The sequence below is a fragment of the Miniopterus natalensis genome, chromosome 5 (assembly GCF_054644295.1).
Source record: "Miniopterus natalensis isolate mMinNat1 chromosome 5, mMinNat1.hap1, whole genome shotgun sequence".
NCBI classification, from domain to species: Eukaryota; Metazoa; Chordata; class Mammalia; order Chiroptera; family Miniopteridae; genus Miniopterus; species Miniopterus natalensis.
This window is the reverse complement of record NC_142085.1, coordinates 83,060,889-83,088,332: the sequence shown is the minus strand read 5'-3', so window position 1 is coordinate 83,088,332 and position 27,444 is coordinate 83,060,889. Positions and strand designations below refer to the sequence as shown.

At 43.9% G+C, this 27,444-nt stretch overlaps 1 protein-coding gene across 2 annotated transcripts in view; it reads right to left on the bottom strand.

Moving 5' to 3' along the window:
• AKAP12 (A-kinase anchoring protein 12) overlaps window positions 1–27,067 on the bottom strand; it is a 73,107-nt gene extending 46,040 nt beyond the window's left edge. The window contains exon 1 of one of the 2 annotated variants that reach the window (XM_087817689.1): window positions 26,721–27,067. In XM_087817689.1, coding sequence (XP_087673815.1) covers window positions 26,721–26,882 — 162 coding nt within the window. In that variant the 5' untranslated portion in view covers window positions 26,883–27,067. Of the gene's footprint in view, window positions 1–25,910; window positions 26,178–26,720 lie in introns of those variants that run through there. The other variant, XM_087817690.1, reaches the window with a different exon arrangement.
• Between the last annotated feature and the right edge of the window lie 377 nt (window positions 27,068–27,444).

The following is a 27,444-nucleotide window of genomic DNA, read 5'->3' as shown; positions in this document are numbered from 1 at the left end:
TCCATCACAGACTACAACCGATTTCCCCTCCCCCCCGTAACTCACCCAAGTGGTAAACTGTAATACACTGAATATTTTTCTGTTTTCTTTAAACAATCTACATGAAACCAGAGTGGATTAGGACTGGAGAAGCTACTGCAGAAAAGAACTTGGTTTAATACACATCTGTCTCAACTGTGCAGTATTCTTCTAAAAAACATTCTCTTTTCCTCTTTTCCATAAACTCTCCCCTGAGGATTGCAAGTTCCCTACTCATCAGTAGTTTCAAAAAGACACACACAGGAAAGAAATGCAGTTCTCTGATGTGTAAGATCACCTCCTGGCAAGGGAAAAACAGTTCAATGGCAAACTCAGAAATGTGAGGCACTGCCAAGACAGAAAAATATGATTTGGTATCCATTCATATCACAACCGGGAAATGGTTTGGAGACTGAAAAGTTTTTATATCAATTAGGTTAGCAAATGTCCTATAAAACAGTTTCCAGTTATTGCCTCTGGGGAACAGGGTACGGCATTTTGCTTTCATATGTAAGTTTTTATGACTGAATTAGTCTTACTCGATGCCAATCGTTCCCATTCTTTTGCTTCATAAATTAGGGTCTTCACATTACCTATTCTTGACGTCGCAGAATCTTGCAAGCTAGACCACTACACACTCATCCTGCGTCTTGCATTTCATGCTCTTTACTGACCTCCTAAGGTCACCCTCCAAAGTCTTTGTATTAGTCCGCTCGAGCAGCTACAACAAAATACCACAGAATGGGTGGTTTAATCAACCCATTTATTTCTCAGTTCCAGAGGATGGGAAGTTCAAGATCAAGGTGCCAGCCAATTTGATTTCTGGTGAGGGCTTGGTTCTGAGCTTGTAGATGACCACCTTCCCACTGTGTGCTCACATGGTGAAGGCAGAGGGACAGAAAAACAAAGAATGGGCAGGGGCCCTCGCTGGTGTCTCTTCTCTCTCTCTTTTTAAATATATTATTATTATTACTGATTTTAGAGAGAGAGGAAGGGAGAGGGATAGAGAGAGAAACATCGATGTGAGAGAGAAAACATGGGCTGGTTGCCTCCTATACGCACCCTGACCAGGGATGGAACCCACAACCTTGGTATGTGCCCTGACCAGGAATCGAATCGGCGACCTTTCAGTGCACCAACTGGGCCACAGAGGAGAGGGCAGTGCTTCTCCTTATAAGGACATAAATCCCTTCAGTCAGGCCCCACTCTAGGACATCATTTAATCGAATGACCTCCTTATAGGCCTTATCTCCAAATACAGTCACATTGGGGGTTAAGGCTTCAACATGTGGATTGGGGGGGACAGAAGGGAGTAATCACTGAAAGGGCCCACAGGGAGGCTTCTGGAGCACTGTATATTCTAGAAGCTGACCTGGGAGCTCTTTATACACGTGTGTTCATTTTGTAAGAATCCATCAAGCTGTACACTTAAGATTTGTACGCTTTGCTGAATGTAAGTGGACCATAAGCAAACAAACCTAAAAATCCCCCCACCATCAAGCTGGAGGCCAAGAGGAGGCAGAGAGGCTGCTACTGCATCCAGTTCAGAGCTGGAACCAGGGAGGGCCCTGGATAGGAAGCAGCAACCTGAACTATGTATTTTGGAGATGAGCCAGTGGGGAAAAAACAACTTTGAGCTTGGTTGTGTCAGTGACAGTTTCCAAGCTTAGATGGAACCCATTGGTGTTCACTGTTTTTCATTTTGGGCTTTCTATCTTAATACTGTTCTCTCTTGCTCCCTCTCTCTCTGCCAGAGAATGCCTAGTCCTGACAAAAGGCCCTGGGTATAGGAGCATGGCTCCTCCACCTCTTAATCCACTCCCTGCTGTCTACCTCTAGTGTCTGATTACTCAAGGTAATCACCTTTTCTGGGGTCTGATGAACACTGGTATCCAGGGCCTTAACCTGGCGTTGGGTTCATCCCACAGGACTGGTTCTGCTTACCAAAACTGTCCCACTGGGCACAAGCATTCCATGCCCAGCTCCAAGCCAGGTAATCAGGCTTCTTACCCATATAAAGTTTGAGAATACGCTGAGATCACTTGGGCCCTGAGACCTCTACTCATTTGCTTTACCTTATAAAACATGGGCCCACATTCCAGAGCGCCAGCTACCCTGAAGGAAACTTCTGAGGGAACCAGCTACTGGATGGTTCCACTGGTCTTTCACCCCTATGCCCAGGTAGGAGAGCTAGGGGCCTCCACCAGAGTTTCCTCTGGCTTCGCCCTGCCCATAGTTCACCATCTTTCTGGTCCTACCACGTGGGCTCATGCTTCAACTGCCCCGCCCAGTGTGTGTGTGGCCAGTGGTGTGGCCTCTGTGACTGGAGGGGCCTCAGGATCCCACCTCCCCAGCAAGCAGCACTGGCCTTCACCTTCATTGTCCCAAGGGCAGCTTTCCTGCAAGTCCCTGACTGAAGCGCTAGGAGCTAGGCTCTTTCGTGGGTGTTTCAAGAGTGGTTGTGTGGGTGGTCCACACTGCCCCGGAGGCCCCTCAAGGTGTGGGGGCAGCCAGGAGTGGGAAGAGAACAGGCTGAAGGTTGGTGCTCCCTGCATTCCCACATTCCAGCCAGAAGGGCTAAAATCTAAGAATTCTAACCTCAGACCTGGTCTTCTAGGTCATTTTGAAGGTTTAGTTGCCAAGATAAGAGGATATGTCATTTCATTCAATAGTGCCTACACCTCATAGGCTATTGAGAGGATTACTAAGAGTTAATGTTTGTAAAGGGCCTGCGACAACCCCTGGAGCACAGTAAGCACTATGTAAGTGTTTGTTAAAGAAACAAACATGTGTGGAGAAAAGAAAGGAGCCACAGGAAACTGGGTTCCAACCTCACATAGAAGCCACTCACCAAAAGCCAAGACTTCACATGCTACAGTGTCATCAGAATACAATGGGTTAAGCCAGGCCTGGGGCTTTGCCTGGAAACCCAATCCTTACGTGTAAGAAACTTCTAAGGGAAGTCACTTGCAACTCAACTCACTCAAAAAATTTTAGGAAAAAATTGTTAGCTGAGGGAATGCCTGCAGATGTGCAGATGTGAAAACATAAACCATGAGTTTTGAAGCACATAATAAGACCCAGTAGATAAAGTGGACAATAAATACTGTTAAACCATAAAATTAAATCAGCGAATCAACACATGGACATGCATTTATCTGCTCTCATAAACTAAAGCAATGCGAAAACCAAAGCAAACCTAAGATACATACGATCCTTCATCTGTCAAATAAACTCTACCGATTGCAGAGGGACTGGGCAGGGGAGGTGGAAGAAGGCACAGAGGGGATAAATGGTGATGGAAAAATAAAAGTAAATAAAGGTAAACTCTACCAATATCCCGTGATGAGACAGTGAAATCTCAACACTCATTTGTTCCCAGTGCCATCAAAATCTGCATAACTTGTGAATTCATACCCTTTAACAGGCTTCTATCCAGTCTGTAGAAAGCAGCTCGCACATTAAGCCATGTATTTTAGGGAAGTGGCAGACTGGAGGTTCGAATCCATGTCTTGACTAACATAGGCCCTTTCTACTCAGGCCGGAAGGCTGGAAGTTTACCCCAAGGAAACAACAGGAGGACGGTACAGAAACAAAGCCACTCCCGGCAGAATGGAAGTAGGCTGTCACGTGTTCACTGGCAAACAGAACGACTGGCTTAGTTAGCTGCAATTTTTTTTTTTAATGACATGGAAACATAAGCAGTGGTTATTCTATAAGTGAAAGCAAAACAGAAGTGTTTCAAGCTAACTGCAACTCAAAAATCCATGTTTACAAATTCATAAATTATGAACTAAATATATTGAACTAAATAAACAAATCAAAAACCCATATGCCAAAATGGGGAGCTGTATTATATAAAGTAGCTAATAGTAACCATATTTCTAAAAAGAAAAGAAACATCAGAGCTTGAAGCGTTCCTCCTCAAGATCATCTAGAAGAGTCCCTCCATTATACTGCTGAGAACAAAGCCCCAAAAGAACATCACTTGTCCAAGGTCACAGACCTGGTTAGGAATAGAAACCATGCTAAAAATGCTCAGCTTCCAGGCCAATGCTCCTGAAGCCAATGCTCCTATCTCCTCTCTCTCTCTCTTAAAAAAAAAAAAAAGATAACGTTTTAATAAGATAGTATCAGGGAATACAATCTTAATATAATAATGTCCGCTTTCCCAAGAGTTAGACAAGGTTCTGGTGTAGGCATTCTAGGCCACTGAGGTCATGTAGGCACTATGACACTCAAGATTTTTTGTTCTCAATTTCAAATCCACTATAACGGTTTGCTTAAAAATTTATTCAAGGAATTTTAGAAAGAATGAGGTAACTTTTGATGAAGAACACTTTTAAACTCACTGTTCTAAGCTAAGTCATGAACTAGACACTATCATTTAATAATTGTAACACCAAAAGCACCACTGCAGAGAGAGAGAAAGTGATCTCTAACAAAACCGTGTTCAAAGAATGGACCTTTCCAAAACCCCGAGTCCAACCAGATGCATGATTCTTCCTTGATAACAATGAACTACACTTGGCTCCTCCATCACTGTGAGTCTATCCACATTCAGACAGTATAGACCCAAAGATTATTTTCAACACAGAAATTAATATGAAATTGATGAAAATCTACATTTCATCATGGTAGATTTTAAATGAAACACAAGAGAGAGATAGACAAATTCTACTATTTCTCTTCCATAGTAGTGCGAAATGACTCGTCTTTGCTAAGAAAAAAATACACACACACACACACGCCTGTTAGCTATTCCCTAAGGATCTGAAAGGGAAGGCTTAACACGTCTCATATATTTCAGTGATTAATGCTTTATTTAATATTAGGAAAAACACCAGTGCCAAGAGAACCACTACAGTTGAAGAATAAATTCTTACAAAATCCACATATTACTCCTAAAACTTGTTCCTATGTATATTATTATCATTTAAAATGCCTTTTTATGTTTGTTCAAAAAGAACAGAGCTCAGTTAGACAATGGATTTCTAGCCCTGTTTAAATATAGTACACCAAAGAAAATGCTTAAAGAGGAGGCAAGAGTCTACTTGCGGGTTTAAGTCTTCCTGTTTTGTTAAGGAACCAGGTTGCATTTAAGATCTACGAGTTAACTCATTCAATACACATCTACCGAGTGTCTATTATTTATTAAGCATCAAATTTTAAGGTAAAGGAATTTATCAGGTATTATTTCAATTCCACAGAGTTCTTCCATTGTAAAATCTCAGTGTTTAGAAACAATATACCATGAGCCCTCCTATTCATTTTGCATCTTAAACATTCTGTTTAAAGGAGCAGGTCCAGAAAGTGAGTTTTATCTGTATGGGTGTGATTATCGTAAGAATGCTCCACCCACAAGAAGATCAATTCCAGGCTTCCTTTTAAACTGGGAGCACGCACACTGCTTAGTAAGGCATTCCAGCGTATGTAACATTTATAACTGACAAACATTTCTTGCAGCCCCATCGATTAACAGCCACACTCAGACGTCCGCTCGGCCTCTCCATCTGCTCCGACAGAGAGCGGGAGCCCCAGAGCACGGAACCCACCTTTAAACAGCTGCGGAGGTCATTACCCCTAGGAAAGGGCGGGTTCATTTTCTTCTGTATCGTCAAGATTTCATAAGGTGCTGTATTTGCTTTTAGGTTGGTTTGTTTTCTTGTTAACTGAATGTCCAAGGGCAAGACTTGCTTTAAATCGCTGAAACTGAGTATGTGCCTGTGGAGACGTGCACACAAAGAATCCCACCTCGGAACTGCCAAGACAGACACAATCCTTCCACAGTATTCCACAAAGGATAATCTTTTAAAGGACAGGTCTTATTAGGTAGATAAATCAATACAGGGACAATGACAGCGATGGGCTATCTAAATCTTTCATAAATGCCCATGATTGTGATAAAACACAATCAGTGACATCCTGGGGGTGGGGGCAAAGATAAATGATAAATAGTAAGTTCCTCCAAAGCTCGGATCCCCTGGTGCACTGAGCTCCTGGAGCCACTCCCAGCCCTGCTGGCTTCCCTTTGTGTGAGGCTTGGGGAGGCTCCGTCCAAGGGAGACGCGCTGCGGTGACACATCCCGAGCTGGGAGCCAGCAGCATCCCTTCTACTTCCCAGAACGCTGACGAAGCAAAGTCAGCTGCATTAGCCAGCCTTTCTCAGTCCCACTAAGGCCCTCAGCAGGAGCAGAAGCGTGCAACTGAATTATTGGCACCTGTGAAAATGTCTTAATCATGTTTTAACATGAAGCAAACCCTTGGAGGTAGCAATCTACGTTTTCATTCCCTCCTGGCTCTGCTAAGGAGCTTGCAACAAGGGCTCTAAGCACCAGAACACCATGCTACTCACATTAACTTTGAAAGTTTTAGCTTTGCTACATTTAAATTTTACCATAAAAAAAAAAAGTGTCCAGGAACATGGAAGGGTAAAAGAAATACAAGATTTATTGTGCTATCCTGATCATTGTATTTCAAGGTCTCTTTAGGCTCCACAGAATCTTTAGCCTCAATCACAATTTTATTTACACGCAAAATTTCAGTCTGATCAATTTGTTGCCCAACCATCGTTAGACCAAGACAGATGGTCAGTGGTGTCATCGATGAATAATTATGTTTGATCTAATTTTTATGATTTACTAGCTATTTTCTTCCTGGACAGATGACTGCTAAGCGATTCAACAAAACCAGTCTAGGTGCCTAGAGGATTAGAAGTTTTCCAAGTCAAGGCAGTATTCTACGGGCTTAATCTGCATAAAGTCGCTTGAGAGCATAAGAAGGAGAAACAGCCCTTCTGCAACCCGGGGAGCCGGGACACAAACGCACAACCTGGAGGGGACAATGCACCGCAGGCGGTCCCCGCGACTCGCGAAGGAGAGTGAGTCTAGAAGATCCTGCTCCTCCGGGGACAGGCGCGGCGTCAGATTTGTATTTAACATTCAGATTACTAAATCAATATAAAATGGGTCGAGTAGTCTGATAAAAAACGAACAAGAAACAAAAACACTGCAGGATTAATTCAAATGTCTTCAACCACAAAATGCGGATTCTAGAAACGCGATGTCTCCTGTAACGGGGTTTCTGGGGGAAGGTCTCAGCCCAGCTGTTTTGTTTATCACCTTCTTGGAGGGTAAACTCATTTTTCAAAAATTTGTGCTTCCATAGTTTTTTTCCCTTCTCTAAATGTAAAATGTACACGCATTCTCAGAGTGTTATTTACCAAGGGCTCAAAATGGAGATTAGGGCAGTACAGCGATTTTCAACCTTTTTCCTCTCATGGAACATACACTGATTACTAAAATTCTGTGGCACACCAACAAATATATTTTTTGTCAATTTGACCAAAAAAAAAAAAATTAGGTATAATTTTGATTCACTCACACCTGATGGCTATTGTGTTGTCTGTTGTCATATTTTAATTTGACAATCTAAGGGAAAAGAGCTCAGTGCCCCAGGCTACACAGTCAGGCAGTGCGTGTTTTAAAAACTCTTACAGCACACCGGGTGAAAAGCTCTGGGTAATACAATCAGCATCAGGGCTCACCACATACAGGTCCAACAGGGCTGTGAAAACTGGCTTAGAATCCATACCTCCGTTTTCCTGCCATTGTTTCTATCAGCCTGAGTTGTCGTTTGTTTTTATTGCTGTTGAGGCTAGAAACTACCTATAAAATTGTGAACCCACTGACACCAAGTCACAGACGTTCCTTTTCTCTAAGAATACATAAAAATAGATAATGGTTGGGTTAAGTTGGAACTTCTATTTTTTTCTGCCATTTTTTAATCTTTCTACAATTTCCAATTTCCATATTTATAATGCTTAAAGACTCCTACCTGGTCCGGGGCAGAGCTTATTTTTGTTTATCATATAATTCATAACTTCTTTCAGGAAGGAAAATCAACATTTCTCACAAAATATTTCTGATGCACTGTACTGGAATTAAGATGTGCTATTGCCATGAACTACTTCTCCGCCACCCTTCCCCTCCCGCCTCCTCCGTCACCACGCACACCCGGGTGATCCTCACGGTGACCATCTTGATCCCATTCTTTTAACCAGCCTAGCAATAATGATCTAGCCATTCTCCTCTTTGGTTAAATGTCCCTACCAAGGGGAGTCTTTGAATTGGCGTAGATAGAGGTTTCTTTCCATGAGATAGGTTTGAAATAAAAATTGGAAATAGGTTCATAACCTTATGATTGGAAAAAACGTTTTTAACTTTAAGGGAAAAGAAGGCGGAGAAGAAGGTGAAAAGGAAAAGCTCTTCTATACAGAAGAATGCCAGATGGGGAAATGTAGAGAGCATGATGGAGGAGAACCACCTTGCAACCCCCATGCGACTCAGGCGAGGACCATCGATGGACGTTGAAACATTGGCAACAGAAGAGCGGGCAGCCAGTGATCGCATCAGCCCACGGGCAAAGCATACCTTCCCAATGGAAAGATCTGGCGGGAGCCCCTACTCAAATCGCCAAGCTCCGCGTCACCTGCATGGGGACCCCAGGCTCCTGCTGAGATGCCATGGGTAGGTGTATTCCGGCTAAGAATGTGCGGCCTGAATCGAATCGTAGGAGACCCAATCTGACAAATACACTGTGCACGACACTGGCCTGAGCTCTTCATAAAAAATAAATCCCACGAACAACAAGAAGGCAGGAAAAGTATTCTATTTTAAGAGACTTTAAAAGGAAACATAATTGAATGCAATTTGGGAACTCTGATTAAATCCTGGACTCACTTTGTTTTTTAAATATAGGTATAAAATGTATTTAAGGAATACTGGGAAGTTTGGATATGGAGTCTATATTGGAGGGTGTCATTAAATTAATATTAAATTTCTTAAGCATGGTAATGGTACCATGGTTAAGCAGAAGAATGTAGGACTTTATTCTTAAAAGACAGTGCTGAACTCTTTAGGAGTGAAGTACTTTAATGTCTAAAATTTCAACGACAAAAAGTTACAAATAAGAGAAGGAAAGCAAATCTGGCAAAACGTTGATGACTGGTGCATCTTCCAGAATAAACTGCCTCTGATGAGAAACATTCAGCCAACAGAAATTCTCGCCACTATCACTGCTCCCACCACGGAAACATTTTATTATGTGAGCAACTCCCCCAGCTAGAAACGGTACTTCTTACCTATTAAGTCAGGACGATGTGAACCATTTAGAAGGCAGAAAAGCACGTGCTGGAATAGCCAAGGGCACACAAATGCACAATGTTCACCTGGCCTCATCGTGTGTCTGTCACACACACAATCATTTCAGAAGGCATCTTTAATTTTCAACTTTACTTGCTGTATAAGAAGAACACCAGAAATTTAGTTCACTAAAAACCGACAGGATCAACATCATTAGCCATCAGGGAAATGCATGTCAAAGTCACAAAGAGAGACCACTTCACACCCACCATCATCAAAAAGGCAGATAACCAGTGTTGGGGGGTGATGTGGAGAAACCGGAACCCCCCCTACACTGCTGGAGAGAAAGTGAAGTGGTGCGGTTGCTCTGGAAACAGTCTGCTAGCTCCTCAAAGGGTTAACCAAAGAGTCAACATATAAGCCAGCAATTCTACTCCTAGGTAAATACCCAAGAGAAATGAAAACTTGCACACGAACAGTCATAGCAGAATTATTTGTAACAGACAAAACATGGAAACCACCCAAATGCCCATCACCTGACGCATGGATCAATGAAATATGGGGTATATCCATGCAACGCAACATTACCCGGCAATAAAAGGAATGAAGTACTGATACACGCTACTACATGGAAGAGCCTTGCAAACACTATGCCGAGTGAATGAAGTCAGACATAAAAAGCCACCGACTACAAAATTTCATTTCTGTGAAATGTCCAGAATAGGCAAATCTTTAGAGATAGAAAGTAGATTAGTGGTTACCAGGACTGGGGGGAGGGGGAAACGGGGAGTTCTTTTTGTCAAGTCTCGTTGGTGGAATCCAAATCGCCATCAATTCAGGAACCAAAACAACAACAAAAAGACCAAGAAAGGAAGAAAGAACAAGGAGGAGAACAGAAAAGAAAATGAAATAAATAGGATTGTTGGGTTGATGCGTAGTGAACTCAAGCAGGCTCCTAGGGCTCACCAGTGTTTTCTTCACACATCTGTTGCGTGAGCCATTCTAGGCCAGGCAGGATGATGGTGGTGATGACAGTGGCTGTGATGATGATATGATGATCATGTGGTTCCCCTGACGAGAGAGGCCGAGGAGGGACGGAGAGGTAAGGAGAAGGAACGGCTCTATATACAGACCTAGGTATGTACTGTTAGATTTTTAAATGACTTTTAAACATTATTATTTTTGGATTTTATACTTAGTGGTCCTTTCTCCTAGAAGGTTAATATACTCAAGTTCTGTTTCTTCTGCTATATTTTTTCAAGTTGTTTTTCTTCTGTTATATATATATTTTTAAAATATATCTTAATTGATTTCAGAGAGAGGAAGGGGGAGAGAGAGAGATAGAAACATCAATGATGAGAGAGTCACTGATCAGCTGCCTCCTGCACGCCCCAACTGGGGATGGAGCCCGCAACCCAGGCCTGTGCCCTGACCGGGAATCGAACCGTGATCTCCTGGATCCTAGGTCGACGCTCAACCGCTGAGCCACACCCGGCCGGGCTCTTCTGCTATATTTAAGTCCACTGGATTAAAGTCAGTTTAGCTAACTGATTTAGGGGGTCATGAAATCCCTCAGTGCTTACTTAAAGTTCAGACAGCAACAGGAGTGCCCCTCCTAGACTTTGATTCTCAAAACATTTTTAGAAGAGCCAACTGAAGTCTTATGAAGCAAAAGGTTTAAGCAGCCGTAAGAATATACCTTAAAAAAAGAATATATGGTGAGGGAGTGGGGAGAGAGGTGGGGAGGGGGTGGAATGGGTCAATGGGGAGAAAAGGGGACACCTGTAATATTTTGAATAAAAATAAATTAATTAAATTTTTAAAAAAGAATATACCTCAAATCAGTTAAAAAATATCACCTGCCTCCAGTTGTTCAAAAAAAATTTTCGGTTAAGAACGTTTTGATTACTAAAAACCATTGAATTAAACATTTTAAATGGGTGAACTGTATGTTACATGCATTATCTATCAATAAAACTGTTGCCCAAAAGAAAAGACTGCTTTAACTTACATGTATAAATTTAACACTGTCCCTAAAACATAAGCTTTTAAAGAAATTATATTTTCCTACAGATTTAAATTCAGTCTACATCATCCAAATAAGATTTTTGACGCTAAATTCAGGTTTTTAACCAGAAATATTACAAGTTTACATTATAAAAATGAATCTTTTAAAAAATATATGTTTTTATTGATTTTAGAGAAGAGAGGAAGGGAGGGAAAGGGAGAAAGAGAAAGAGAAACATCGACTGAACCCGCAACCTGGGCGTGTGTCCTGACCAGGAATCAAACCAGAGGCCTTTTCAGTGCATGAGACGACTCTCAGCCAACTGAACCACCCAGCCAGGGCTAAAAATGTATCTTTAACATGCATTTGTATATCACACTATCTTCATGTAGAATTTATGGGCAAAAGAACCACCTAGGATTTTCCATTAAATATACATCTTCTTTTATAATGTTAGCAAGCAAGACAGGTACATTACTTTAAACATCCAACACTGGAGAGCTAATAGGCCTTTATCTCTTGTCCTCAAGTGTCAGCAGCCATCCGGGCCTCCTTTCAGGGCCACACCCTGCTCCAGCTGTCGTCCTGGCTCGCCAGGCTGCTGGGCCCTCCTCCAAGCTGATTCTCCATTCCCTTCGACTCTTTCAGTCAGTCCCTCTGTGTTCCACCAGCTTTCCTCAAAGAACAGTCTCCCCCCCGCCTGCCCCAAGCTGGAAACGGGAAACAGGAGGTGTGGGCTTGAGGTGGGCACCCTCAGCTTGGAAGGGCAGAAGGCAACGAAATAGAGGTGCCCAGGGGGAGAGGTGGGCAGTTTCAGGATCCAACAGCACGGAGATGTCGTGGAGACCTAGACAGTGGACAAGATGTCCAGGACAGCTTGTGGAGTGAAAATGAAGAGATATCAGCAGGAGGAATTCAGTATTTGTTAAATGCTGCCTCAAAGACCAATTCTGCATAGATACAAGCTACAAGAGGCCTGAGCTGGAGACAGCCCAGAGCTGCCAGTTCAGGAAGAGATCATTCCCTTGCCATTAAGTCACCCACACTTTCAGAGAATCACCATGTGAGTCAGAAAGAGTAAGTTTAAGAGAAGAAAGCTCTCTGGAAACGTCACATGAAAGGAAGAAATCTAAAGGCTCACCAACTTCAGCCAATAAACTATCTTTTATTCACAGGCAAAGAAAATGGGCTTAAACTCTGAAATGTATGGAAACTAAGACCCAGAAAACTCGTTAAAACCTTAGACTTGAAGTTGCGTAATGTCTGTCTCGGGCTTTTTAAAAAAAAAAAAAGAACCCTGGGAGGGGCTGCGCCCTGTAAAACAGCACTCACCTGGGAACGAGTCCTGAGCAAGAAGGGCTGCGGTGAGACCCCTCCCTGTTCTGATCCTGCTGATAAAACTGTAAACGCCTGCAGGGATTTTCTTCTTTTGGAGGAGGGAGGGAAAACAAAAATTTTCTAAACTTTAGTTAATTCAGACCAGATACCTGCTTGTTGAAAATGAAAATGACTATGAATCAAATGTTTGGCCATATTTCTGCTTCAGACAGAATTCCCAAAATAAAAACCAACCCAATAATGGAATAAATTTATAGCCCAAACTACAGTTATGTTTTATACAAAGATGCTCAAGACGCCAGAGTCTGCGTCTACCTTGGGATGCCCAACGTGATGGGAAACTGACTGCAGTTATATAGACATTTCCCTGAGGCCATGCTAGTGTACTGGGGGGAAAGCATTTAAAATGAAAAGAGCTTCACTTTATTACCACAATCACCAAATGGAGGAAAATATATGGAAGATCAAAAGAAAATATTCAACGCACCACTGGTTTTTGTCTTTCTCTCCCAACCCTCAAGGTGCCCCTTGGAGAATGACGGGTTAAGATGCACAGGTGCATGGCTGGAGGCCAAAAAGGAAAGGTCTGGAGGGATATACATGCCTGCAAGCAGAGGGCCTCTCAGATCACAGGGCCCAGGGCCCTCTGCTTCCTAACTGCCTACATGTACAAAGCCGTCATATGCAGAGAAACATGGCCAGCAGCTGGAAACCAGTCTGCAGGCTAGTGTTGCGGTGCAGAGCATGGGCAATTCAAACTTGGGAACGAAGAAAAGGTCTGAGGAGGCAGAACTAGAACCAACAGAACTTTTTTTGAAAACTATTTCAATTACAGTTCCCATCCAGTATTATTCTGTATTAGTTTCAGGTGTGCCGCATGCTGGTCAGACAATCAGATATTTACGTGATTGCCCCGGTGTTTCAAGTAACTGAACTTCTTGGTGGCCTGCATATTGGTAAGTAAGAGGAATGGCAGGAATGGGCCAGTGGCACCACCTGCAAGATAGTGAGGGCACCACTAGGACTCCCTTTTGTGGAGGAGTTGGGCAAAGGGGACAGGGAAATGCCCTTCTTGAGAGAACCTGTCCCACACATAGGTGTATCCGCGGCTCTGAAACTTGGTGACATGGCCGAGTGCTAAAATCCCCACACACAACGCCTTGATCTCAGCTGGCACAGCAGCTGGGAGAGGACCTGAGGGGGGACCTGTGTGTCAAGAGGAAGGGAGTTCAACAAGGTACAGCAGGATGGATGATGGACGGCGGGTCAGGAGAGCCGCACATACGGGGCAGGGACCCATCGGATGCGCCTGGCACTCAGCGACACCCAAATGAAGCAGAAAGACGCGTGGTGTCGGTTCTCATGTAGGTCTGCGACCTGCCGCCAAACCCCAAGCGTGCTCATGGCCTGGCGTCAGCCACCTCCGGGCCCTGACAGGGCGCAATGTGAGAGCAGCATCTGAAATAACTGGTGATCAATGAGGATGAATCATTTGCCATTTACTGCACAGCAGATGCAGTAATATATCCCAGAATACCTAGAAAGGCAGTGTGGACTGGCATTTTAGGTAATTTTCACTTTGTTGGCTCATTTTTAAAATGGGGATGATGCCACTTACCCCACAGAAGCCATGAGCTATTGGTAAGACAGGAAAAAGCATGTACGAGTCCCCCAAAAGTGCCCTGGTCCCTAATAGGTTCTCAAATCCATTTAGTGACTTGATAGTCATAAAGAGAAGAAACTCTATTTTTTATATTTCTATATGCACCTAGTCCTTAAGATTTATGCATTTATTAATTCATTCTCTACAGGTTTCCACCTTGTGATCGACAGAAACACACAGTAAAACAACTGTGTGAGGAGCCCTGAGACACAGGCACAGAAACAAAATCAACACATCCATCCCATCCCATCCCATCCCTCACCATCCCATCCCTCACTCCTATCACGTTAATGCTGCCTGTGAGAATATCACAGGAAGTTACATTGAAGGAAGGAGTCAGTAAGTGAGTATATTAAACTTTCTGTATATATATGCTAATTTTAAAAGTAAACAATTTTAGTCAATATTTATTATGAAAGAGGAATCAGTACCTTATGCCTACATTGAGTTGCTTCTGCTTATATAGCCTAAAGCACTCTTAAAAGAAAAGCCCTACATTGATTGTTTTTTAGGTTGTACAAAGAAGCAACTTTCTTAAACATTTAGCTGAGTTGCAACCCCAGAATACAGTTATTTGCTTTAATCAGGCTCAAGGAAAAAAATACATCAGTGTCTCAGCTTCTTATCCGAAGCCGAAATAAGCCAGCTGGTCAGCTCATAGCAAAGGAATCATAAGCTTTGGGGATTTTTCCTTCTTCATGACCATAAAAAGCAACAAACGGGTGACATTTCCCTTTACTCTTACTTGCCAGAGGAAGAATTTGCAACTCCATTCAAGAAGGCTCTGTTTGGACCTTCCCCGATCTTTGTTCAAGTTCACACACAGTTACAATACCTCCAGTCTTCACTGCAGGAGCTGGAAAGGGTTTGAGGAGCACAATAATTTACAGCATTTAACTCCACAGTAGTCTAATTGTCTTTGGCCCCAGAAAATACGGTTAAGGGAAAGTTTGAAGGCATAATGTGGCGTGCACTGGGATGTTTAGCCCTAAGAACACTTAATTAAGTGCCACAGAAATTGAGTCTGTAAACAGTTATTAGACTTACTGCAGACTGAAAGCACAAACGAAACGTGATGCAATTATCGGGATTATCTGAACAATGAAATTAATCCATAGTGTACTCTATCCCCCAAATTTTAACGATCCTTACAGTTGCCTGAATTTTCTATTTCTTTCTCTCACCCCTCCCCAAATGTATCACCCAGATTAGATGTAACCGAAAGACATAAAAATATGAGAGATTTCATTTCAGAGTGACGCGAGGCAGTTCTCAAATAATGTATATTTAGAAGCTGGGACATATTCCTTCTTTTTCGATTTTAACCACAGAGTAAGAGTCTTTCTATAAGTGGTTAAATTAAAATTAGGTATATAAAAAATACAATCACTTTTATATGAATGAAATGAAAGTCCAACCTCCTTGCTCCCCCCCAATAATAACAAATTTCCTTACTATCTCAGAATTATTCTCAGTCTCAGATGGAAAATAAAGTTAAGTTTGAAGTCCCCACCTGCATCCCAATAGATGCCATGTAGATTCCAATTACTTGTTGGTTTCTTCTCACCAATCCCAATAAATGGAGAAGTCCTACCCCAATATTCAGAACTCTCCACTGCACAACCACAAGATACCTCTCCAAGCTTCTCAATCACTATTGTCATTGTGCTCTCCTCTCTGGCCTGGCATTTCCTAAGTGTATTTGGGTAAAATGCAAACTATGTGCCCTTCTGGAGAGGCATAATTAATACCAACATTTTAAAGGTTCTGGAAAGTCCTGCAGTTAAAACTTTCCCTAGACTATTTTTCACTCAGTATCTCTCCCAATATAATGAGGCTCATTTTTTTATTATTTGAAATATTATTTTTTTGCTTTCTCTCAAGTATCTCATTCGTGAAAAATTCACCACAAATTCCATTCCCTCTGTCTTAGCTCAGGCTACTATGACAAACTGCCATGCCCTGGGTGACTTAGACAACATTTATGGGATTTCCAGGACTGATCTGGTTCCTGGTGAGAGCTCTCTTCCTGGTTTGCTGAAGGCCTTCTCTTGATTATAAGTTCTTTTGTGTCTTTCCTTATAAGGACACTAATCCTATGATGAGGGTCCACCCTCATGATCTAATCACCCCAAAGGCCCCATCCCCTAATACCATCACATCAACGGTTGGAGTTTCAACATACGAAATTTGGTGGGAACACAAACATTCGGCATATAGCACCCTCTGTGCCACCTTTCCTGGTACTCAGTGTGTGCCCTCTCTCTTGCCTTTGGGACCTGTCATGTTTGTGACCCTTGTTCAGCACTTAGCTACAGCTCATGGCAAATTATGGATTCCACAAGTCTGTAAAATCCACAATAAACTGAGCGCACTAAGGTCAAAGGTCACAAGGACCTCAGTGGGTACCCTGCAATGCTTAACATTTGTCGGCAAAAAAAGGACTCCTAGTTTATTTAAAAGGAACTCTATATTTTTTCCTATTTACTCTTTAAATAATTTCTATTCCAAGACCGTGCAATTCAAAAAAACACTTATTGCCCGGCTGGCGTGGCTCAGCAGTTGAGCATCAACCTATCACATCTATAACTTTCTGGTCACCAATGTATAACTTTCTGGTGTGGGGACTGCAGGCCCATCTGGAAACCTGTTACTTCGCAGTCCAGCCCTCCGAGAGGCTGAAAGTCGGTTCGGTCACCTAATCTGCCTAACACTAAAGCACGCCGGGTAATGAGCAGGGTCCGGATCACAGCCACTGCTTGAGAAACTTGCTCTGACAAATGGAGTCCTTTCAACCCTGACCCACTTCCCTGAATACTTGAGCATTCCTTGCATTCCTCCCTGTCGTGGACGACTGTTTATCGGGCACGGTTCCAGAAGTCACTTGAAATCTCTTGTCACTGTTTCAATTCTAGATAGTATTGCAGGTCCTCTTTGGTCAGCACAGAATCTCCGTCACAGGGCAAAAGCCTTTGAACACTCAAAAGACCTTACTGTGTCTTTAATGGGGAGCAAAAAATAACCAAGTAAAACAGATTGTGTGCATCGCAAACAAAACCAAAGCAGCTTGAAAACTGCCATCAAAACTGGCGTTGGGCCCTGTTCCTTCCTGTGAACTCTTCTTTGTTTAAGTCTCGTACACTAGCTTTCGTCAGGATTGCAGGAAAGAGCTCAGTGATCAGGACCGGTTTTAGTACACCTCAGTGGTGACAACTTTCACTGCTTTTCAGGAACTTAATTCCTATAAAACAGAGCGGAGGAAGAACAAAATCTTCCATTTAAATATTTACATTAACATTATAGGAGTTAGGAACTCATGTCTAAATATTGGTTAAACGTGTCATTTCTGAAGTAATTAAGAAAAATTCATCAGAGGCGGGCTAATTCTTAGCCATTTCCTGTAGATTCTAATCCTGCACCCCCTCCCCCAATTTATACAGTTGTGTACACCAACTGTAAATTTAAAGTAGATAGACCACATCTACCATTGAACTTTGCATAGCATTCAGTATGTTACTGCTGCGGGTCAGTGTTTTACACACATATTCAAGTGAGGAATAGTTTTGAACAGAAGTTTCTTAAGAGGCATTCTGCAAGAGTGTGTGAATTTACCGAAAAATTATCACACAGAATGGAAGTATTAAAAAAAAAAGACTAAAAACCATCAAATCTGTCAACAATCTAATGCATCGCAACAGTACGTATTTTAGAGAGTAAGGAAAATTCTCAAGGGTGAAATAAAGCCCACCTTCAATCAGGTTGGTCAATATCAGGAGTGAAGGTAGAAAAGTGATACTGCAGCAGACAAAACCCAGAGCCGGTAATGGCTCAGTTCAATAAGAAATCATGGGCTCCGGCACGAAGCAAAATAACAAACTATAAATCGTCCTCTGAACAACAGACCGAAGGGCAGAACTGGAGATGGAAAGAATCGCCAAGAAGAAAGATAAATACAGATAAACCTTCCCGAGCTACCTCGTTTCTTCGCCTACAAATGGAAGGAATGCAAGTCGACCTTCAGGTTCTCTCATTTTCAGGTGCACACGGGCGAGCTGGGGTACAATGGTCACTGTCACCGATGAAGCGGTGATCCAAAAGGGGTTCAATCCAGTGGTGTCCTTAATTAATATTCACCTTCGGGCCACCTTCTCCACAGACAGCGCCAACCGCTCCCTCGGTGTCATCACCGTCTGTGACGCCGGACCTGCCGCTGCCCCCAGCCCCCCCCCCAAGCCCGGACTGCCTCCGGCGCCCCTGGGCTCTGTTCTGACACAGGCCCGTTAGAGAAATGGCACTGGCCGCATGGGTGCCCTGGCATCGCCTCCAGGGTCTGCTGCAAACCTCCTTTTCCAGAAGTCCTAAGTCCAAGGGTTTCTCTAACCCTTCTAAAGAGAAATCATTGATGACACGCTTGGTTACACAGCAACAGACAACTAAGGCGGACGTCACGAGGGGGGCGTTCTTGTCCGCAGTCCACCTGGAAATCTCGGTTCCTTCTGACAGCTCCCTGCCCCCAGGGCCACTGCCCCGCTACTGACACCTGATGCACGCACCTACCGCACTGGGGAAATGTTTGCCCGCACAACCTCCCCCAAGTCACCCACTCCCGTCTCGCATCCCCCAGTCTCCCGCAGGTGTCCTCTCGGCCTTGTGCGAGAGGCTCTCCCCGGAGCCCCTGGGCCACTCAGGTGGCACTGCTGCGTCTCTGCGCTGCTTCCCGTCGGGAGCCCGTGCAGCTCTTGCGATGACCGGCTGCAACCCTGTGGCCGCCCTCTTCCCGGCCTCCCGTTACAACCACCAGCCCCTTAACATGTCACGTGCTTTCTGGCCTCCCGACTAATGGCCTTTTATTTGCCTGCAACACTTTCCGAAACGTTCTTCTTTCTATAGCAGTTACGTGGACAATTCACTGGGTGAACATGTACCAACTAAAGGCAATTTTTCTCTTGTTCCCCCAACTTATTTCAATCTTTGTTATTGACTCTTTCCTCTAGTGGGGCCCTATCAGCTCACCGAGATTATGAGGTGCGAAAGGGTAACGCTACGTGGCCTTATTTCTTTACCTCCCAAAGCATCTAGGCCAGTGTCTTTCATATGGTAAGTGGTTAGGACACACTTAATTCACTATTTTTAATGCATAATGTTATTACTTACCGAGAAAAAAAATTAAGTTTAAAAATAACACCCGCTTCCCACTTTTTTACTTTTATGTATGTATAAACTTACCACAAGAGACCAGGCTAACACCTCAGATGTAGAATATGAAAGTATTTTAAACCATGGACTTGCTACTATAATTGTCTAGAATTTTAGCCACTCCCTTAATACTCTTAACTTAGTGTACAAAAACACAGCAGGAAAATTTTAAAAGTAAAATAAATCAATAAACAGGCTTACACATGTATGGAAACTCCAGTTTTAACAGGAGGACTATTTAGCCAATGGTACTGGAACGATAGGTAACTATATGGAAAATGAATTTAGATCTCTCCCTCTAGACATAAAATCTTTAAGTTTCTAATGAGTTAAAGAGCTAAATATATGAAAGGGAGAGCATTAGTTTTTTAGGACTGAGCGTTGGAGTTCTCTCTTTGTCTCCGCAGTTCCTAGCACAGTTCCTGAACACAGAAACTAGGAAAGGGGTGTTTACGGAATCAAGAGTGATAAGCGGTGGGGAAAGCCAGCCCCTACTCTGATCTGCAAGGCCTTGTTTAGGTTTGAAGATTCATCACAGATCTTTGGAGCAGCCAAAGGCCATAAAGTAAGGCCTACGTACCTAGCACAGAGGAAGTTGCAAATTAATCAATGAGGGAAAAGGTTTGAGAGGCAATCAGGTGGGAACGGAAACCGTGAACATTGACAAGTGGCCGCTCCTTGCTCAGGAAGGGTAATGGCTTTTGATTCGAGACCTATTCACCCCAAACAGCACATTCTTTTTAGAAAAGCCTCAGCTAACAGCACACTTGTTTTCCATACAGGAAAATAAAGGAATGACATTATGTCAGAGGAATATTTTCCTTTATTTTCTCCTCAAGATGTGAGAAGGGAAATACCTAACAAAATCTTCCAGCTTCATCTGGAGCCCTCCCTCCTACCCACCCACACTAGCTGTCCCCTCCGCCTGGCCCGCCTGGCCCTGGGCCTCCAGCAGCCCCTACAGCCTCCTACATCCCTTCTTAAGACAACGGTGCCACACCAGGCAAATCAGGGTACCGGAGAGCATTAAGGCTACAGAATCTCAGACCTACAATTGCCAGGCTTTCTGATTCAAGGCACCTAGAATGGGCCCAGGGGTGTCTTTCAAAGCTCCCCAGGTGATTCAATCAACCAACCAAGTTTGGGAACTGGGAAAATATAATCTCTCAATACTCTGGCAGTTTGTAATGTCTGCGTATAACAAACAGAAGACTGGCCAATGAGTTGTAGTCACCTCCCCTTCTTAAATTGTGGCTTGTCTCATTTACTAATCAAACATAAAACTAACATTTTATTATAAATGGTTAAGGTTAAACAGAATGAAATTACAGGGTTTCTCCAATTTTTTTTTTTAACATCATGGAGAAACTGTAGGGAAGACAAAAACCTTTGAACTTGAATGAATACTTGTACTAAGAGAAGCAACAGTGTCTGGGAAACATCCTGTGAAAGATCCTGAAGCTTCCAGAGCTTTGAACACCTACGTTTTTCTGGGAAAACACATTTATTCCAGTTAACCGAGCCAGGCTATCATTTGTTAAGAGAATGAGAGCAGACAAAGCCCAGGGGAAGTGGGTTTCTGTGGCCCCCAACCTCTGTTTCCAGCATTTCATGGATCAGAAGTATGAAGAAATTTCTGGCAACTAGATTTTAGATTGTTCCCAGAGGGGAAAATTTTAGATTGATAGCCTAAGAAGTAGGTCACTGTCTAAGCAAATAAAATTAAAGACAGTTTACTAATTTGGGAAGAAAAGGAAGTAAAGACCAGGCCCTCAGTCGCCTTTTTGCTCTGAACTTGCTTTCCTCCTACTTTGAGTAATTTTTGGGGGGGAAGGGTCTTTAAAAATTAATTAACTGTAAAATAAACATAGCCTTTACTTAATGCTCTGAAAGCCAGTCCAGTTCATGATTGGATGGCCAATATACATGACAAGGCACTCGACCTCATCATTAAAAATGCACCAAGGAAATTCAGGGGCCAACGGAGGTGCAGAGCAGCCAGTATTAGAAAATCTGCCACCCAATGAGGCAAAGGCTCTGGAAAGTGGGTGTTGACCTACAGAGTAGGGATGCAAAGTGGAAGAATCTCTTTGGAAAGAGACTTAACAAGGCCTATCTAAATTTAAAGTGGATATAAATCCTCTGATCCAGCAATTCCACTTCAGAAATCTACCCTAAAGATACACTTGCGCCAGGCCGGGGTGGCTCAGTGGTTGAGAGTCGACCAATGAACCTGGAGGTCACGGTTCGATTCCCGGTCAGGGCACATGCCTGGGTTGCAGGCTACATCCCCAGTAGGGGGCGTGCAGGAGGCAGCCGATCAATGACTCTCTCTTGTCATTGATGTTTGTTTCTCTCTCTCCCTTCCTCTCTCTGAAATCAATAAAAACATATTAAAAAAAAAGATACATTTGCACACATACAAAGATATGTGAACTAGGATATTCCCTGTATCAATTTAATATGGCAAAAGACTAGGAAAATATAAACATAAATACAGGGGATTGGTTAAATCATTATGGTACTTCAGCCCATAAAGGAGAAATTACGCATGTAGCCATTAATAAGGAATAGGGGTAGATCTGTACGTCCTGATATGAAAAGACATTCAAAATCTGAAGGAGCAGAATATATACATTATAATATGATCTTATTTGTTAAAGATGGGACTATTTTTATTTGTATCCTTGCCCACGCATAAAGTTTTGGACAGAATAAGCAAGAAACCACCAATGCCGACTTCAAGCAGTGAGTACTGGAGGGGTCGAAAAGAAAAGGTGACTTTCACGTTTCACCACACTCTACAAACTGAGGTTCTCAACCATGAACATTTTTAGAGAAATAAACATTAAACGAATCCTGTCAGGTGATGCCTTTAAAAAAATCATTTTGATAAAAGTAAACAAACACTCTTTATCATCTTGTAAAGGCTTCATGATTCAAAAATGTCAAATCTAGAGTCAGCTTTTAATAAGTAAACCCAATTATTCAGGATAAAAAATAAGACAGGTATGACTGAAATTATTAGACTATTAATATCTTCACACCAATCCTTTTATTAGATGTACTAATGAGTAGGACACAACAGGATGATCATAAGTACAAAATCCTACCCTTACCTTCTCTAATACGGTGCTAATTTGCAGGAAAATGGCCCAAAATCTAATCAGACAACTCAAATAATTATAATTATAGATTTTTCAAGAATTTATTGACAATACACTTACACATAGTGCTTCTCCATTCCAAACCCAGCTTTTTGTTTTTCTTTCATATTTTTTCATTGTATTATTTTAAAATTAAACTTATTCTAAATTGTAAGACAACTAAGAACTGGGTTCAAGGATAGTTAGGGTTTTTTCATGGGCTAAAAGTTCTCAATTCATGAATTACTACGGCATAGAGAATTACAGAGGCCAAGGATAAGCACCATGCAGTTTGATTTCCTTTCTTTGGTGTTATACAACACTCAATATGTGTTGAAAGCTGATAAAGCAAAAGAAAAAAACCCAATTCTATAGTACCTTTTAAAATAAGACATTTTATTAACTATCCTATAAGATTCCGAACTAGAATGTTCCTTATAATACCAGTTTAAAGCTATCCAGGAACAGCTTAGTTAACCCAAATGAATTCAAAAGGATGCCCATCTGAGGCCCGTGTCTCATAGAGGAACATATTTCAAGCGGAAATCTCCACTCATCTCATACATCTACCGGCCTAAAAGCCTGTAATAGATTCAAGGGAAGGCCCTGCCGTCCCCACAGGCTATCACTATCCTAAATGACAATCCTCACATCCATATCTCTAACTTTTAGGCTGTGTTCCAATCAGATAGAAGCACCTTTTATAATCTGGCAAAAACCCGTAATACAGGTAGCCACACACATAAAAATACCACTCCACTAACAAACATAATTCTTGCCTCATCATCTTAAATTCCGGCCCTTCCAGTGTAAAACTGGTGACATAATCCCATTAAGGCAATCTTCAGTCTCCATTCCCATCCTGTAAACAGTGGGCCAGTGAGAGAAAGCATACTACCTTAGGCTGGAAGAGGAATTGCGAAATGCATTTAGTCATCTCAAATGTCTGTTTTAATGTAATCAGATAATGGATTCTCCTATTTGAGTACATGTTTATGTTTTGGTGATTCAGCTCTTATATCAAAAGGACTGACAGGAGTCCCCAATCTTCCCACCTGCCAGAGACATTGGCCTCACTGTTGCAACTGACCACAGTTCCATTTCTACCTCTGCAATCACTGATTAAGCAGAAAATACAGAAAGGCTGATTTAGAGGCTTGTGATTGTCCAGACTTAACCTGCAGCTTGGCTTCAGAATCAAGATCTGCCAGAGTCACGGAAGTAAATTTGTCATTTTTATCCAATGTACCCCACCCTACATTGCCTCCTGGTTTAAAAACACTCCTTGGAAGATGAATTTTTAAAACAAACAATTGAGGATTAATATGAGTCTTTATTTTACCGCTTGTGTCTAATATTCTTGCCCCTGCAGTGACCAAAATAGTCAAGTCTCAAAATTAAACCTGGAAAATAACTGATCAAGCCATTTTCTCTGTGATAGTGCATCTAAATGTTAGGCTTGAGTAATCAAGTTTGGCCTGATAGGAATAATAACTTAATTAGTGTATCATCTTTTGATGTGTGAGCACTTACTCAGTGAGTAACTGGTAACTGAAATTAGCAGAAAAAAGGAAAGGAAATTGGACTGCTAAATAGGCAGTATGCATATGATACGAATATCATTTAGATGGGGGGGAAAAGTCTGCTAACAGCCTTTAGTTAATCATCAGCATTCTACTGGTGCCAAGGGAATGATATATTAATCTAAACCTGCCCAAATGTCCACAGACCCAAACAAGAAAGCTCAAGATGTAATTCATAACTAACTCAATGCACTGAAGTGGTCTCATTTGAGCCACTTGCATATTTGTGGCTAATATATTTATCCATTTGAGATTAAAGACAATTCGATTTGCCTAGCATGCCACTCTTTCTACAGAAATAGGAACCAAAGTCCCCAAATCTGAATTTTTGCCAAAATATTTTAGATCTATTAATAACCAGACTGACTTGACTTACTCACTGTCTGATACATGAGATGGATCATGATGAGAAGTTCAAAGGTTAAACTGTAGAAAAATTGGATGGGCTAGGGTATTTCCCAACTTGATAGTTTCCAATCAAAACCAGGGAGCCAGCACCATCCCTTCCTGAGAGCCTACTACGTGCCAGGCAGCATCCAACACCCGAGGGAACACTTGTTATAGACAACAGTCATGGTTCCTGCCCTTGTGGGACATTCAGAATAGCTAGAAAAACACTTCTCAGTCAAGTCACTAAGCTCACAAACATGGAAACTGCTAAGAAGGGCCCATGGTATTATGAGAGCCTAGAATGGCAGACGGAATTACTCAGAGGTCAGGAGCTGGAGCTTAACAGGGTGACTGGGGGAGGCAAGCGTCCTGTGCTGAGTCATTCTTAATTCAGGTTCTTTTGAAAAGACTTAGGTCTTCAAACCCCAAGACATGAATTTTGCTAATTGAAACGAAAACTACGCATTTTCCAAGGATACATGTAAGTTATTGATTGCCTCCAAATGGACAACTGGGAAGAATGCCAAGAAGGCCAGTGATATTCTGGATGTCATTTAAGTCACTTTTTAAAGGACATGGCTTCACCGTTTCAAGAGGGTGGTGACCAGGAAAGAGGAGAACAAGATTCTGGAAGAAGGATCTAAAGAGAAGAGAATTAGAAAATGGAAGGGATATTTTTTGATGAACAAACGGGATTTTATTGGGAAGGGAATACCATGTTTCAGTGTGAACTGTTAATGAGAGAACCTGAGGAAGAGTGAAAGCCAAGGAAAAAATGAACCTGACAGCTTCAGCAATTACACATTAAAATTACTTTCATTACTGGACTCTACCTACTGGTTATGCAACCATTTGACAGTGGCTGGCATTAGAAAGTGATGTACAGTGAGGATTAAGGTGTGACTCAGACCTCATGAGGACAGTACATTCTTTAGGCCCAAGGCTTAGGCACCTCTTAGAAAATCTGGTAACACCAGGCAGTCAGTTCTGCTTAGTACCTACAGCAGAAGGGACTGTGGGTTTTACAAGGAGTTGTAAGGGAAAGACTGACGGTAATCTAGCTATTAGGAGCAGTCTCAGCCCAAACTAGACTGGAACAGCTAAAGAGGTCAAGGCAATGAGGCCATAGTCTGTGAAATTTACCTAGATTTCAGCTTTTTTCCCTATAAAAATATTTATTAAACATATTTACCTATGCATTAAACGTGTATTAAATATCTATAGCCTGAGAAACTCTTAAAGGTCCTCACGTAATCTGTATCCTCAAATTCGACACACGGGTTTTTGTTTTGCTTTTTAACATTAAGTACGGTTGTCCACACCTTCAGATACGGATTATCACAAAACAGGCTGGGCGAAGCTTTGCTAATGAACGCAGAGGCTGGAAAACAGATCCAAAATCCAATGATGGAAACAAGTACCAACCTGGCTGCTATAGTGGCCAAGAATATATATTTCAGTTTTGAAGACTTAAGACCATAAAACGCCAATTTCCCAGCAGGTTCAGCACCGCCTCCATCGACTGGAGTACAGACCGCATCCTTGGAGAACTTCTGACTGCTCCTCCAGGATTTGTTTACGGCGTCGAGCCCGCAGGCAAAGAACGCCCCGGGCGCGAAGGAAGACGCAGCCTGGGCCGCGGAACCCGCCCGGGTCCCGGCCGGCGCGCGCCGCACCCGGTCTCTGCGCATCAGGAGGCGCTGCCCGCTCCGGCCGCAGCGCAGGAGGCTGGGTACCAAACCCAGGTCGCTGCGGGCGCGGCTCGCACAGGGGCGGCGCGCGGCGGGGGACCCACGGGAGGCCCGTTCGCGCGGCTGAACACGGGTCCTGGCCGAGCCGCTGACTTTCCGCACCTGCGGGAAGCGGCGCCGGGGGCTCAAGCCTCGGGGCGGGGGTGGGCTCTCCACGGGCTCCGCGCGCAGCCCAGGCCCCCGGGTGGGGTCGCTGCCACCGGAAGAGCCGGGAGAAAGGCGCGCTCGGCCGCGCGCGGGGCCGGGATTTTATGGCTGCGGATGGCGCAGCCGCCGGCCCCCGAGACCCGCCACAACGATGCGGGCCCCCCGCCGCGCCCGCTGCCGCTCGGCTCGCGCCCCGGCGCAAACCACCCTGAAAAGAGGGGCTCGTGCGCCCGCGTCTGCAGATGGGCTGGACGGGCCGGGAAGTTCTCGCGGGCAGAAATCAGGGGGATCCCCCCACCCCCGCCTCCCCGCGGCAGGTGGCCCGGCGCTCCCGTACCTTGGTGGAGGGGTCCGCCACCGCGACGGCAGGGTCCCCCGGAGCTCCGGGCGCCGCCTCCGCCGCGGGGCTGCCGCCGCTGGGCTCGGGCTCGGCCGGCGCCGCGCTCCCCGCCTCCGGCTGCTCGGGGCTGCGCTGCTCCGCGGAGCTCCCAGCGCCCATGGCTTCTCTGCGGCTCTCCCGCGCGCGGCCGCCGGGCTACGCCTTCTCCAAACCGCAGGGACGCGGGCCGAGCGAGGACCGTGCGCCCGCGAGGTCCCGAGAGCGCCTTCCTCTCCCGCTCCTGCTGCGAACGCGCCCGGACTGCGAATGAGGGAGCCGCGCTCGCGGCAAACTCCTTAAAAGAAAAAAAAAAAAAAAAAAGAGCCACCTCTTGGCCGCCTCCTCCCCCTTGTTTTTCCCCCGCTTCATCACATGAGCGGCGCAGACACGCCTTGCGGCATCTCCCCCCGGGCTGCGGGGACCCGACGCGCAGGGCCGGCCGGGTCCCGCGCGCAGCCCCCAGGGCGCCTCCCGTTCAGAAACGGGGACCTGAGCTGGGGGATCAGGGGATCCTGACGGTGAGGGGACGGCAGGAAAGAGGGGAGGGCAGAGCGCCTCCGGGGGGATCGGATTCGCCGGGGTTTATTAAACGACGGGTACCCCGGGGCAGGGCTTCTGCCGCAGCTGGCGTGCACCTCGCCCGGGAGCGAACCCCAAGCCCCGTTTGCTTCCCTTCAGACTG